Genomic DNA, 16,603 nt, shown 5'->3' with positions numbered 1-16,603 from the left:
AGACTATTGTTTTGTGGTGATGTAATTGTTTTATTTATTATGTAGATTGTTTTGTTGTAATGTCATTGTTTTATTTATGGAGTAGACTATTGTTTTGTTGTGATGTGTTGTTTTATTCCTGTTTGGACCCCAGGAAGAGTAACGGCTGCCTTGTCAGCAGCTAATGGGGATCCTAATAAATACTAAATAAATACTAAATACACAATGACAAGGGCCAGGGCAGTTGAACTGGATAACCAGAAACAGAACACTGGCCTAGCCTTCATCTCCGGTCTATGACAGTCCAGCAGGGCATTAGCCTCTGTGTCCAAAGTCAGCTGAACTTTTGACTTGCCCTTATATATATATACAGTGGGGAAAAAAAGTATTTAGTCAGCCACCAATTGTGCAAGTTCTCCCACTTAAAAAGATGAGAGAGGCCTGTCATTTTCATCATAGGTACACGTCAACTATGACAGACAAATTGAGAAAAAAAAATCCAGAAAATCACATTGTAGGATTTTTTATGAATTTATTTGCAAATTATGGTGGAAAATAAGTATTTGGTCACCTACAAACAAGCAATATTTCTGGCTCTCACAGACCTGTAACTTCTTCTTTAAGAGGCTCCTCTGTCCTCCACTCGTTACCTGTATTAATGGCACCTGTTTGAACTTGTTATCAGTATAAAAGACACCTGTCCACAACCTCAAACAGTCACACTCCAAACTCCACTATGGTCAAGACCAAAGAGCTGTCAAAGGACACCAGAAACAAAATTGTAGACCTGCACCAGGCTGGGAAGACTGAATCTGCAATAGGTAAGCAGCTTGGTTTGAAGAAATCAACTGTGGGAGCAATTATTAGGAAATGGAAGACATACAAGACCACTGATAATCTCCCTCGATCTGGGGCTCCACGCAAGATCTCACCCCGTGGGGTCAAAATGATCACAAGAACGGTGAGCAAAAATCCCAGAACCACACGGGGGGACCTAGTGAATGACCTGCAGAGAGCTGGGACCAAAGTAACAAAGCCTACCATCAGTAACACACTACTCCGCCAGGGACTCAAATCCTGCATTGCCAGACGTGTCCCCCTGCTTAAGCCAGTACATGTCCAGGCCCGTCTGAAGTTTGCTAGAGTACATTTGGATGATCCAGAAGAGGATTGGGAGAATGTCATATGGTCAGATGAAACCAAAATATAACTTTTTGGTAAAAACTCAACTCATCGTGTTTGGAGGACAAAGAATGCTGAGTTGCATCCAAAGAACACCATACCTACTGTGAAGCATGGGGGTGGAAACTTCATGCTTTGGGGCTGTTTTTCTGCAAAGGGACCAGGACGACTGATCCGTGTAAAGGAAAGAATGAATGGGGCCATGTATCGTGAGATTTTGAGTGAAAACCTCCTTCCATCAGCAAGGGCATTGAAGATGAAACGTGGCTGGGTCTTTTAGCATGACAATGATCCCAAACACACCTCCCGGGCAACGAAGGAGTGGCTTCGTAAGAAGCATTTCAAGGTCCTGGAGTGGCCTAGCCAGTCTCCAGATCTCAACCCCATAGAAAATCTTTGGAGGGAGTTGAAAGTCTGTGTTGCCCAGCGACAGCCCCAAAACATCACTGCTCTAGAGGAGATATGCATGGAGGAATGGGCCAAAATACCAGCAACAGTGTGTGAAAACCTTGTGAAGACTTACAGAAAACGTTTGACCTGTGTCATTGCCAAAAAGGGGTATATAACAAAGTATTGAGAAACTTTTGTTATTGACCAAATACTTATTTTCCACCATAATTTGCAAATAAATTCATAAAAAATCCTACAATGTGATTTTCTGGATTCTTCTTTCTCAATTTGTCTGTCATAGTTGACGTGTACCTATGATGAAAATTACAGGCCTCTCTCATCTTTTTAAGTGGGAGAACTTGCACAATTGTTGGCTGACTAAATACTTTTTTCCCCCACTGTATGTATATATATATATATATATATATATATATGAGCACAATCCCTCTCGGTAAAGCCTGTTCTATTTTGCCTTTTCATATCTACCCCGATACTCCTAATTTAAATGGAGAGGCATTACATCAATGGATTCCATTTGAGAATGTTGAATATGACGGTGTTTGTAGTAAAATATTTGGGTCTGTTCCATGAGCCTTGTATACTCACTGCTAGAAACAGCATACAGTACATCCCAAAGGAGGAGTGGCCGGAGTAGAAGGACAACCTGGAAAATAGAGAAAGAATGTATGTTCTTAAAACCTGTTATGTCAACCTTTCATGGCTGTTTGGAGACTACAGTGGATCTATTCAGTGTGTTTCTACCAGAGCATTAAGCTGTGGTCACCAACCCTGGTCCTGGTGAGCAGCATTTTGTGCAAGCATTGGTTCCATTTCAGCACTAACCACTGGCATAGAGCAATGCACCCGTCAACAATATTCCCCTGATAGCCTCTACCTCAGTAACTACCTGGACTCAGTGACATCCTGAGGATTGCCGGTGCAGTTGATATCCAGCATGTAGCCTTTGCAGACCTTGGGGTTGCAGACGGCCATGAAGTTGGGCCGCGGGCGTCCGATGGTGAACTTAGCCAGGTCCGTCAGTGATTGGCTGACAGCTGCCCCAAACAGGAAGGTACCCAGCACCTTGTAGAGCGCCGCCACGTACCCGTTGAACTCGGATTTAGAGTGGATCCTCTTACTGTAGACCAGGTAAGCCTCTCCTGATGCTAGCTATGGGAAGAGAAAGAGAGAGGGGCTTGAATTACATCTAACCTTCCAGTATGACAGATAATATCTGGTTTGGTCCACTGGCTACAAAAATAAACGCCTGTTTGTGACACTGGTCTGGGAATCAGTGGTCAGATGTTCTTTATCTCACCTAGGTGTCAGAGAGGAAAGTATAGGGAGGGACTCACGATGATGACGGTGCAGGAGATGGTGACTGCAGCCAGCAGGCCGTGGGTGATAGTGTCAGGTTTGACGGGGTACTTGATGTCCTCATCGTCACAGTACACACCCCTCTGGTAGGGCCGGAACACGATGGTCATTATGAGGAAGGGCAATGCCGCTATGAGAAGAAAGAACAGGCAGGCAACTTGTTAATTCACTCCAACTGGAAAAATTATGTCTGCAACAATTATATGGATATGATCCAATTGCTGACATCATTTCATTCTTCATTCGTTTTTATGTCCAGCACCTGAACTAGCAGGATGTGCATTATATTTTTTCCTTTATTAATTCACTTCAACAACCAGCATTGACTTTTCCTATAATAAAGGGTGATAAAGTACACCAGGAGCGATTGATGATAATGCTGTTGACTCAAGCTAACGTATATAAAGATTTAAGAGAGCATTCCATCAGTTAAATAACAGATATTTTACATTTCCAGAAACCCTGACATTACATCACTATTCAATCTGGGAGGTTAAATGTTTCTTCAAGGTTCTCTGATAAGTTTTTTTACCCGTCCTTTCTTGAAGACCTTGTGCAGTGGAACAATCCTATCCTGAAAATGTATCACATTCATGACCCAGAAAAGGCCAGCATACCGAAGCAGTGCACAGCACACATTCAAGTAGGTTGTGAAATGTCGTAGTAAAATCTGCAGAGTAAGGGATTGAAAAAACAAACACGTGGACTCAGATGAACACACCCCTCCCCAGTGCACCTCCTTAAAGACTGACTGATGTGGTGGTGTGCACAAACAAGCCCAAATATAGCCGCTCAAGGCTACAGAGTGGATGGAAAATGTACTTGAGACGTTCGGAAAACGTCTTTGAATCCACACACACGCTCAACCTGTCTGATGTGTGATGCAAAGCCACAAACACACCATGAGGAAGGCATTATGCGTTCGTTACTGCAGTTCCTGTTGATAAACTCAACCTAATGAATAATGCTCTTCTAGTGTGTGCTGCATCTACAAATTAAAACAGATGTGAAAAATACCTTATTGGTACAACTGCTAGGAGTGTGTTTTTTCTCATCTCCTACAAGCCTGGAGCACTTCCCAGCTAACAATTCTAGGGAGAGAGAAAGTGTTTGTAATGTTTCCCTGATGTTTGAATGTCCAGTTTCCAGGAACATTCCATGTATGTTAGAAAAAACCTCCTGACAACCTATTTAGCATGTTTTGGGGTTAGAGTTAGGCGAACATTCCCTTAATGTCAAACCATGCCATGTTCTCAGAACATAAGATATGAATGTTCTAGACACGTTTCATGGAAAGGGTTAGGAGAATATTACATCAACGTCCCATCAAACTTACACAGAACATGATTGCCATGTTCTCAGAACAAAATATATTAATGTTCTAGACACGTTTCATGGGAACGTTGCAAGAACAGTCCTGTGTCCAATTTCCTAAGGTTAGGAGAATATTCCATCAAAGTCCCACCAAACTTACACAGAACATGATTGCCATATTCTTAGAACATAAGATATTAATGTTCTAGACACATTTCATGGAAACCTTACATGAACATTTCTGTGTATCAGTTCTAAAGAAACGTTCTCTCCACCCAATTTTTTTTTCTCATTACACAACATGCCTTGTTATTGTAGCGGAGCTAATCAAGGCCCTGACTGGTGAACTACTGATCCATTCACAGCTTTGTCTGTTGGCAAGGGACACACACACAGACAGCGCTTTTAAACACAGGGTGTTTCTCAATATGCATACTACCGTACTCCACACTCTCAGAATGCATTCTCAGAGGACATTCTTGTGAGGACGAGAGTGTGGAGAATGGATAAAACATTACATTTAAGAAGCACTCGCACTCCCCAAATGTATTACCTAACGCTGCACCTCCCCCTTCACTGAACCTTCTTCCAGCTGGGACAATGGCAACAATAGACTAAACAAGATATACACAAAGCAAACGTTTTACTTCAGAATTATCAGCTAGCTATACTGTTGAAGTTGGAAGTTTACATACACCTTAGCCACAATTCCTGACATTTAATCCTAGTAAAAATTCCCTCTTAGGTCAGTTTGGATCACCACTTTATTTTAAGAATGTGAAATGTCAGAATAATAGTAGAGAGAATGATTTATTTCAGCTTTTATTTCTTTCATCACATTCCCAGTGGGTCAGAAGTTTAAATATACTCAATTAGTATTTGGTAGCATTGCCTTTAAATTGTTTAACTTGGGTCGAACATTTCGGGTAGCCTTCCACAATCTTCCCACAATAAATTGGGTGAATTTTGGCCCATTCCTCCTGACAGAGCTGGTGTAACTGAGTCAGGTTTGTAGGCCTCCTTGCTCGCACACGCTTTTTCAGTTCTGCCCACAAATATTCTATAGGATTGAGGTCAGGGCTTTGTGATGGCCACTCCAATACCTTGACTTTGTTGTCCTTAAGCCATTTTGCCACAACTTTGGAAGTATGCTTGGGGTCATTGTCCATTTGGAAGACCCTTTTGCGACCAAGCTTTAACTTCCTGACTGATGTCTTGAGATGTTGCTTCAATATATCCACATCATTTTCCTTCCTCATGATGCCATCTATTTTGTGAAGTGCACCAGTCCCTCCTGCAGCAAAGCACCCCCATAGCATGATGCCGCTACCCCCGTGCTTCACGGTTGGGATGGTGTTCTTCGGCTTGCAAGTGTCCCCCTTTTTCCTCCAAACATAACGATGGTCATTATGGCCAAACAGTTCCATTTATGTTTCATCAGACCAGAGGACATTTCTCCAAAAAGTACGATCTTTGTCCCCATGTGCAGTTGCAAACCGCTTTTTTATGGCGGTTTTTGAGCAGTGGCTTCTTCCTTTCTAAGCGGCCTTTCAGGTTATGTCGATATAGGACTAGTTTTACTGTGGATATAGATACTTTTCTACCTGTTTCCTCCAGCATCTTCACAAGGTCCTTTGCTGTTGTTCTGGGATTGATTTGCACTTTTCGCACCAAAGTACGTTCATCTCTAGGAGACAGAACGCATCTCCTTCCTGAGCGGTATGACTTCTGCGTGGTCCCATGGTGTTTATACTTGCGTACTATTGTTTGTAAAGATGAATGTGGTACCTTCAGGCGTTTGGAAATTGCTTCCAAGGATGAACCAGACTTGTGGCGGTCTACAATTTTCTTTTCTGAGGTCTTGGCTGATTTCTTTTGATTTTCCCATGATGTCAAGCAAAGAGGCACTGAGTTAGAAGGTAGGCCTTGAAATTCATCCACAGGTACACCTCCAATTGACTCAAATGATGTCAATTAGCCTATCATAAGCTTCTAAAACCATGACATCATCTTCTGGAATTTTCCAAGCTGTTTAAAGGCACAGTCAACTTAGTGTATGTAAACTTCTGATACAGTGAATTATAAGTGAAATAATCTGTCTGTAAACAAATGTTGGAAAAATTACTTGTGTCATGCACAAAGGAGATGTCCTAACCGTCTTGCCAAAACCATAGTTTGTTAACAAGAAATTTGTGGAGTGGTTGAAAAACTAGTTTTAATGACTCCAACCTAAATGTATGTAAACTTCCGACTTCAACTGTATGTGAATTGTAATAATCTAGCTAGCCAGCTAGTTAAACAGGCAAAAATGACCTAAAACTAATGTTATGCAAGGTAGATTTAATTTTGTCATGGGTAGCTAGCCAGTTAGCACTATTGATTTACTATGGCCTTATCATTCACTGAATCTTCTTCCAGCCAGGACAACCAATGGCAATAGAGACAAAACAAGATATACACAAAGCAAACGTTTTACTTCATAACTATCAGCGAGCTACATGTGAATAGTAATAATGTAGCTAACCAGATAGTTTAAACAGGCAAAAATGACCCTCCGTGCTCCGTTTCACATACTTTCATTTGGAATCATACACCGACCCTCCAGTGCTCCAATTTGCGTGCTCGGAGCACGGTATTATGCATTTTGAGAAACACCCAGTGTTTTCAATTTACATATTTGACACACTGACATGCATTATTACAGTGCCTTCGGAAAGCATTCAGACCCCTTGACTTTTTTCCACATTTTGATACGTTACAGCCTTATTCTAAAATGTATTACATTGTTTTTTCCCCCTCATCAATCTACACACAATACCCCATAATGACAAAGCAAAAACAGGTTTTTAGTAATTTATTGAAAATAAAAAAACGGAAATATCACATTTACATAAGTATTCAGACCCTTTACTCAGTACTTTGTTGAAGCACTTTTGGCAGCGATTACAGCATCAAGTCTTCTTGGGTATGATGCTACAAGCTTGGCACACCTGTATTTGGGGAGTTTCTCCCATTCTTCTCTGTAGATCCTCTCAAGCTCTGTCAGCTTGAATGGGGAGCGTTGCTGCACAGGTATTTTCATGTCTCTCCAGAGATGTTTGATCGGGTTCAAGTCCGGGCTCTGGCTGGGCCACTCAAGGACATTCAGACACTTGTCCCGAGCCACTCCTGCGTTGTCTTGGTTGTGTGCTTAGGGTGGTTGTCCTGTTGGAAGGTGAACCTTCGCCCCAGTCTGAGTTCCTGAGTGCTCTGGAGCAGGTTTTCATCAAGGATCTCTCTATACTTTTCTCTGTTAATCTTTCCCTTGATCCTGACTAGTCTCCCAGTCCCTGCCGCTGAAAGGTTTCCCAGGTTTCCTCCAGACATGACGCTTGGCATTCAACCCCTACAACTTATCCAAAACGCTGCAGCCCGTCTGGTGTTCAACCTTCCCAAGTTCTTTCATGTCACCCCGCTCCTCCGCACACTCCACTGGCTTCCAGTTGAAGCTCGCATGTACTACAAAACCATGGTGCTTGCCTACGGAGCTGTGAGGGGAACGGCACCTCCTTACTTTCAGGCTCTGATCCTACACCCAAACGAGGGCACTACATTCATCCATCTCTGGCCTGCTAGCCCCCCTACCTCTACGGAAGCACAGTTCCCGCTCAGCCCAGTCAAAGCTATTCGCTGCTCTGGCACCCCAATGGTGGAACAAGCTCCCCCACGACGCCAGAACAGCGGAGTTACTGACCACCTTCCGGAGACACTTGAAACCCTACCTCTTTAAGGAATACCTGGAATAGTATAACAGTAATCCTTCTACCCCCCACCCCCCCCTCCCCCATTTAAAAAATAAATAAATAAATAAAAGGGGGGTGGTTGTCCCACTGGCTATCCTAAGATGAATGCACCAATTTGTAAGTCGCTCTGGATAAGAGCGTCTGCTAAATGACTTAAATGTAAATGTAATTCAGGCCAAAGAGTTCAATCTTGGTTTCCTCAGACAATAGAATCTTGTTTCTCATGGTCTGAGAGTCTTTTGGTCCTCTGTAGCTCAGCTGGTAGAGCACGGCGCTTGTAACGCCAGGGTAGTGGGTTCGATCCCCGGGACCACCCATTCACAAAAATGTATGCATTCATCACTGTAAGTCGCTTTGGATAAAAGCGTCTGCTAAATGGCATATTATTATTTTGGGCAAACTCAAAGCGGGCTGTCATGTGCCTTTTACTGAGGAGTGGCTTCCGTCTGGCCACTCTACCATAAAGGCCTGATTGGTGGAGTGCTGCAGAGATGGTTGTCCTTCTGGAAGGTTCTCCCATCTCCACAGAGGAACTCTGGAGCTCTGTCAAAGTGACCATCGGGTTCTTGGTCACCTCCCTGACAAAGGCCCTTCTCCCCGATTGCTCAGTTTGGCTGGGTGGCCAACTCTAGGAAGTGTCTTGGTGGTTCCAAACATCTTCTATTTAAGAATGATAGAGGCCACTGTGTTCTTGGGGACCTTCAATGCTGCAGAAGTTTTTTGGTACCCTTTCCCAGATCTGTCCCTCGACACAATCCATGGCTTGGTTTTTGCTCTGACTTGCACTGTCAACTGTGGGACCTTATATAGACAGGTGTGTGCCTTTCCAAATAATTTCCAATCAATTGAATTTACCACAGATCTCAAGGATGATCAATGGAAACAGGATGCACCTGAGCTCAATTTCTAGTCTCATAACGAAGGGTCTGAATACTTATGTAAATAAGGTATCTGGTTATTATTTTTAATACATTATCAAAAATGTCTAAAAACCTGTTTTCGCTTTGTCATTATGGGGTATTGTGTGTAGATTGCTGAGGATTTATTTAAAAACGTAACAAAATGTGGAAAAAGTCAACAGGTCTGAATACTTTCCGAAGGCACTGTACATGTTCATGTATACAGTAATTATTATTCAGCATTTCCTTACCTTGGATTTGAACTCACAACCTCTTGGTTCTTGGCATTCTGATAATTCTGCTACGCCACCTGGTCTGTGTCAGTTAATATGACTATTCGCTCAACATTTATTTGATTGACTTATTTCAGCAATTTAATGGCTTTCTGTATAGTGGTGTAATGTTGGTGGGGCATTTTACAGTTTTAATGTTACTCCTGAACCACTACGATCAATAAGTTCATTTTTCTTGAATGTACTTTTAACAGAGCTGAGATTTACTTCAAGGTGATGCTAAGCTATATACTGATAATTTATGAGAGGTAGTGGAAATGTGGTCACATTTTTGCTCAAGGGGTAATCCTACAGATTCCCATCTTTCAATGAGAAACTAATTTAAATTAGACCAGTTAGAGGTGGTGTAAATGTTGCCAAATAATGACATTAACATATATTGCTAAGAATGTGAGAGTAGTGTGACTCCCCTAGCAGGTCTCGAACCCAGGCCACCAAACGTGTCTAAAACATTAATATTGAATATTCTGAGAACATGGTAACCACCTTCTGGGTAAGTTCTGTTTGACATTAAGGGAATGGTCTCTTGGAAACTGTTCTTGCACATCACTGGAACATTCCTATGAAAACGTTAGTTAATGACCTAATGAGACTGTTAAGGGAACGTTCTCTAAAGTTGTGGGAACGTTTGTTGTTATCTGGGTTGTGTGTAATAAAACCAGGAGTGGAACAGAGACCTAATGCCTCGATCAAACCAACAGCATCATTGCGTTTTGGTACACCAGAAGTACATTGATTTCCAATGGAACACTGCGTTTGCCTTGCAGAGGCAGTTGTAGTGCGTTTTGTGTGGTGCATACGTTGGGTTTATGGAATGTATGCATCACATTGTATGCGTAGACGGCTTGACAGAAATGGTAGCACAAGGTGAATGTTTAACTTTCGTTGAACACATATCAGATGTGTAAATTCCCCTGGAACAGCACCATCTAGTTGTCAGAACATGGTAAATTCAGGATATAGGATGGGACATAAACCTAACAATTTCAATGACTAATCTCTCTGAACAGGGGAAAAAAATATCACAAAATTCACTGAGAATACATTACATAGGATAAAGAAACAATACTCCAAGCCGCAGCTCCATACTACTTGTCATACATAGAGAACTGATAAGATATACTAATTGTTGGGGTGGGATTGGCGTGGGGGGTGGGGGGGGTCCGTGAATGGCTTTTGACAATTTCTTTGTATTCCTCATGTCTAACTTCATTGTTCGAAAAAAAAGTTTGGTCCAAATCAGATGTTAGGTACTATATTTATTGAATATTATATGAATCCTATAAATTAAAGTGGGTGTAATCAATTAGCTTAATTTCTCAGAGATCAAATTATATCTCAACAAAATAATGTTGCAGGAATGCTAATCTTATCTGCTTACAACAGAAACAACTTCAGAACAATCTGAGATGATGGGTGTCGAAATCCTCTTTCTTGTGCTTTTTGAGATGGAATGACCCTATATGATAAAGACAGATGAGTGTACAGTCGTGGTCAAAAGTTTTGAGAATGACACAAGTATTTGTCTTCACAAAGTTCGCTGCTTCAGTGTTATGAGATATTTTTGGCAGATGTTACTATGGTATACTGAAGTATAATTGCAAGCATTCCATAAGTGTCAAAGGCCTTTATTGACAATTACATTAAGTTTATGCAAAGAATCAATATTTGCAGTGTTGACCCTTCTTTTTCAAGACCTCTGCAATCCGCCCTGGCATCCTGTCAATTAACTTCTGGGCCACATCCTGACTGATGGCAGCCCATTCTTGCATAATCAATGCTTGGAGTTTGTCAGAATTTGTGGGTTTTTGTTTGTCCACCCGCCTCTTGAGGATCGACCACAAGTTCTCAATGGGATTAAGGTCTGGGGAGTTTCCTGGCCATGGACCCAAAATGTTGATGTTTTGTTCCCTGAGCCACTTAGTTATCACTTTTGCCGTATGGCAAGGTGCTCCATCATGCTGGAAAAGGCATTGGTCGTCACCAAACTGTTCTTCGATGGTTGGGAGAAGTTGCTCTCGGAGGATGTGTTGGTACCATTCTTTATTCATGGCTGTGTTCTTAGGCAAAATTGTGAGTGAGCCCACTCCCTTGGCTGAGAAGCAACCCCACACATGAATGGTCTCAGGATGCTTTACTGTTGGCATGACACAGGACTGATGGTAGCGCTCACCTTGTCTTCTCCGGACAAGGTGTTTTCCGGATGCCCCAAACAATCGGAACGGGGATTCATCAGAGAAAATGACTTTACTCCAGTCCTCAGCAGTCCAATCCCTGTACCTTTTGCAGAATATCAGTCTGTCCCTGATGTTTTTCCTGGAGAGAAGTGGCTTCTTTGCTGCCCTTCTTGACACCAGGCCATCATCCAAAAGTCTTCGCCTCACTGTACGTGCAGATGCACTCACACCTGCCTGCTGCCATTCCTGAGCAAGCTCTGCACTGGTGGTGCCCCGATCCCGCAGCTGAATCAACTTTAGGAGACGGTCCTGGCGCTTGCTGGACTTTCTTGGGCGCCCTGACGCCTTCTTCACAACAATTGAACCTCTCTTCTTGAAGTTCTTGATGATCCGATAAATGGTTGATTTAGGTGCAATCTTACTAGCAGCAATATCCTTGCCTGTGAAGCCCTTTTTGTGCAAAGCAATGATGACGGCACGTGTTTCCTTGCAGGTAACCATGGTTAACAGAGGAAGAACAATGATTTCAAGCACCACCCTCCTTTTAAAGATTCCAGTCTGTTATTCTAACTCAATCAGCATGACAGAGTGATCTCCAGCCTTGTCCTCGTCAAAACTCTCACCTGTGTTAACGAGAGAATCACTGACATGATGGCAGCTGGTCCTTTTGTGACAGGGCTGAAATGCAGTGGAAACGTTTTTTTGGGATTAAGTTCATTTTCATGGCAAAGAGGGATTTTGCAATTAATTGCAATTCATCTGATCACTCTTCATGACATTCTGGAGTATATGCAAATTGCCATCATCAAAACTGAGGCAGCAGACTTTGTGAAAATTAGTATTTTGACCACGACTGTAGTGTCATACAGTCTAACCTTGCTGCTAGGTTTCAGACACGACAAAAGGCACAATGAGACAAACATTGGAGAGAAAAACCTAAACTGGAGATAGCATCTGAGATTCACACAAGCTATATCTACAAAAAGGGTCCATTGCATTGCTAGCCTTCTGATATTAGTTCAAGAGGATATGATGTCTATTACATTTAATGTAAATGCAAGCACCCAACATTATATCAACAGAGATCAGACGGCGTCACCACCAAACAGGTGGCACTTAACCGTCAGATATTTAATATGGGAACCAAGTCGCAACCCTTCATTCTCAACCGGCACCAATCATTATCCCTCTGTACTCTGCTCTGTGTTTGTCAACACCAGCAGCTGTCGCTCACCTGCCCGCCGCTCCATGTTTCTCTCAGCACAGGGCTGTTGGGGTAGTGTTTACACAGTGGTAGAAGGCTTTGTGAGGGAATAGAACCCTAAAATAAAATCCTTAGTGGCCCCAGGCCCTCGGCACCTCCATCCTTTCTGGTGGTGCCACAAGACAATGTGGCCATCCATAACATCCTGAGGGGATGCATGGACATTGTGGAAACAGTGTGATGTGGCTTTTGATTGGCAATTAATTGGTCCTACATCCTGGCTCCAGCTAGCACAGACAAAGTCAGTCAGAATCACACCAAGAATGTCAAGGAACGGCTTCCTTTTCCTCGTCCAAGTCCACACATGACTGGAAGTGAATCACAGAAAGAGCGGAGGAGAGGAGGTTTGTGTTTCTTGGTGATTGTGACTAGTCATTCATCCCACTCCCACAGATCCAGTGTCCACAATAACATGTATTTGGTTTCTGGAAGAATACTTTGCCATTGTTTTGTTCCAAACATCTGAGCTGAGTGTAACTTAATCAGGACAGGCTGATGATCTATGAAGGACATTCACTCTATCACCACTTCACTTCTGAGTTAATCATACATCACTGAACGTTTATCTACAACATACAGTATTTTCTCAAAGCTAACTTCCAGACTCTTGATCTTTCATAATATAACTTGCTTGGGATTAGCGCCAGCTGTCAAATCCTCTGTAATGTATTCAGAAAAACAATATTTACCAGGAATATACATGGCCATACATTTCTAATAAAAACAAACTTGTACTTGAGGGCTACTGTGTGCATGGCTGTCGTTACTGTACAGCTGGAAACGTTTTAGACAGTATGACATGAAATCTGTCTCCACACACACAGCTATTCAATACAAAACCTTATTTGATAGGTATGTTAACATTTTGCAGGCGATTGAAAACAGAATGGAAATGCTGGCAAACTCAAGGCTTATTGAAGCCTGTATCTGGTTTGCGTAGCCCATATGAGTGAACTTTGAATGCATACACAAGGATTGTGAGTCTCAGCGCTGGTCTGGCCCTCTGGATAAAATCTAGGACATTTCTATTTTCTTTAATACAGCATGGTGAAAGGCCATTTTAAATGGCCAGTTTGTGCTTGATGCTGTATAACAAATACACTGCAGCAATTGCAATGCTTTCAACACCATTGTTCAGAAGGGTCAGGAGCATTAGTAATGGATAAGTGGGAAAAATAAGGTTCACATTTTGAAAGAAAAGTGGCTGAATAATCAGACTTCTGAATATTAGTTCCTGTAAACTGAAAAGACAGAAAACTGAGAAAAATATCACTACAACATAAGTAACAAGACAGCGCAGGAGTGGAGAGAATCAGTGTCGAATCTGAGATCACCTCTCCTTCAATGTGAGCAAGACAAAGGAGCTGATCGTGGACTACAGGAAAAGGCGGGCCGAACAGGCCCCCATTAACATCGACGGGGCTGTTGTGGACCAGGTCGAGAGTTTCAAGTTCCTTGGTGTCCACATCACCAACAAACTATCATGGTCCAAACACACCAAGACAGTCGTGAAGAGGGCACGACAACACCTTTTCCCCCTCAGGAGATTGAAAAGATTTGGCATGGGTCCCCAGATCCTCAAAAAGGTTCTACAGCTGCACCATCGAGAGAATCCTGACCGGTTGAATCACCGCCTGGTATGGCAACTGCTCAGGAATCTGACCGTAAGGCGCTACAGAGGGTAGTGCGTACAGCCCAGTACATCACTGGGGCCAAGCTTCCTGCCATCCAGGACCTACAGTGGGGAGAACAAGTATTTGATACACTGCCGATTTTGCAGGTTTTCCTACTTACAAAGCATGTAGAGGTCTGTAATTGTTTTATCATAGGTACACTTCAACTATGAGAGACGGAATCTAAAACAAAAATCCAGAAAATCACATTGTATGATTTTTAAGTAATTCATTTGCATTTTATTGCATGACATAAGTATTTGGTACATCAGAAAAGCAGAACTTAATATTTGGTACAGAAACCTTTGTTTGCAATTACAGAGATCATAAGTTTCCTGTAGGTCTTGACCAGGTTTGCACACACTGCAGCAGGGATTTTGGCCCACTCCTCCATATAGACCTTCTCTAGATCCTTCAGGTTTCGGGGCTGTCACTGGGCAATACGGACTTTCAGCTCCCTCCAAAGATTTTCTATTGGGTTCAGGTCTGGAGACTGGCTAGGCCACTCCAGGACCTTGAGATGCTTCTTACGGAGCCACTCCTTAGTTGCCTTGGCTGTGTGTTTCGGGTCGTTGTCATGCTGGAAGACCCAGCCACGACCCATCTTCAATGCTCTTACTGAGGGAAGGAGGTTGTTGGCCAAGATCTCCCGATACATGGCCCCATCCATCCTCCCCTCAATACGGTGCAGTCGTCCTGTCCCCTTTGCAGAAAAGCATCCCCAAAGAATGATGTTTCCACCTCCATGCTTCACGGTTGGGATGGTGTTCTTGGGGTTATACTCATCCTTCTTCTTCCTCCAAACACGGCGAGTGGAGTTTAGACCAAAAAGCTCTATTTTTGTCTCATCAGACCACATTACCTTCTCCCATTCCTCCTCTGGATCATCCAGATGGTCATTGGCAAACTTCAGACGGGCCTGGACATGCGCTGGCTTGAGCAGGGGGACCTTGCGTGCGCTGCAGGATTTTAATCCATGACGGCGTAGTGTGTTACTAATGGTTTTCTTTGAGACTGTGGTCCCAGCTCTCTTCAGGTCATTGACCAGGTCCTGCCGTGTAGTTCTGGGCTGATCCCTCACCTTCCTCATGATCATTGATGCCCCACAAGGTGAGATCTTGCATGGAGCCCCAGACCGAGGGTGATTGACCGTCATCTTGAACTTCTTCCATTTTCTAATAACTGCGCCAACAGTTGTTGCCTTCTCACCAAGCTGCTTGCTTATTGTCCTGTAGCCCATCCCAGCCTTGTGCAGGTCTACAATTGTATCCCTGGTCTTGGCCATTGTGGAGAGGTTGGAGTCTGTTTGATTGAGTGTGTGGACAGGTGTCTTTTATACAGGTAACGAGTTCAAACAGGTGCAGTTAATACAGGTAATGAGTGGAGAACAGGAGGGCTTCTTAAAGAAAAACTAACAGGTCTGTGAGAGCCGGAATTCTTACTGGTTGGTAGGTGATCAAATACTTAATGCAAATTAATTACTTAAAAATCATACAATGTGATTTTCTTGATTTTTGTTTTAGATTCCGTCTCTCACAGTTGATGTGTACCTATGATAAACATTACAGACCTCTACATGCTTTGTAAGTAGGAAAACCTGCAAAATCGGCAGTGTATCAAATACTTGTTCTCCACACTGTATATACTAAGCGGTGTCAGAGGAAATCCTAAGATTTGTTCAAAGACTCCAGTCACCCAAGTCATAAACTGTTCTCTCTGCTACGGCATGGCAAGCGGTACCGGAGCGCCAAGTATAGGACCAAAAGGCTCCTTAACAGCTTCTACCCCCAAGCCATAAGACTGCTGAACAATTAATAAAATGGCCACCCGGACTATTTACATTGACTGACCCCCCCCCCCCTCCATTAGTTTTTACACTGCTGCTACCCGCTGTTTATTATCTATGCATAGTCACTTTACCCCTACCTACATGTACAAATGACCTGGACTAACCTGTACCACCGCACATTGACTCGGTACCGGTACCCTCGTTATTGTTTTTTTAAATAATTTTGTACTTTTTTATTTGGTAAATATTTTCTTAACTCTTTCTTGAACTGCATTGTTGGTTAAGGGCTTGTAAGTAAGCATTTCACGGTAAGGTCTACACCTGTTGTATTCGGCGCATGAGACATACATCTAAAAGTTAATATGAAAATATTAGTTTTTAAACAACGTTGCCAAACAATTCTGGTCTGGTAGGGGTGTCTACATAGAATATCTGAAAGAGATTTCCGAGCCTCTTCCACCCCCCCAAAACATGCACACAGACA

General features: G+C 42.8%; 1 protein-coding gene across 1 annotated transcript in view; it reads right to left on the bottom strand.

The window, feature by feature from the left end:
• Positions 1-16,603, bottom strand: part of LOC311148853 (phospholipid phosphatase 2-like) — a 41,095-nt gene that overhangs the window by 4,808 nt on the left and 19,684 nt on the right. Inside the window, exons 2-4 of the mRNA XM_084185849.1 lie at positions 2,907-3,058; positions 2,459-2,721; positions 2,158-2,215 (exon numbers count right to left, since the gene is read on the bottom strand). Coding sequence (XP_084041975.1) covers positions 2,158-2,215; positions 2,459-2,721; positions 2,907-3,058 — 473 coding nt within the window. The remainder of the gene's footprint in view (positions 1-2,157; positions 2,216-2,458; positions 2,722-2,906; positions 3,059-16,603) is intronic.

The sequence above is a fragment of the Coregonus lavaretus genome (assembly GCF_964263955.1).
Source record: "Coregonus lavaretus genome assembly, chromosome: 21".
Classification (NCBI taxonomy): domain Eukaryota; kingdom Metazoa; phylum Chordata; class Actinopteri; order Salmoniformes; family Salmonidae; genus Coregonus; species Coregonus lavaretus.
Note: the sequence above shows the minus strand (reverse complement) of the source record. Positions and strands in the feature narration are given on the sequence as shown.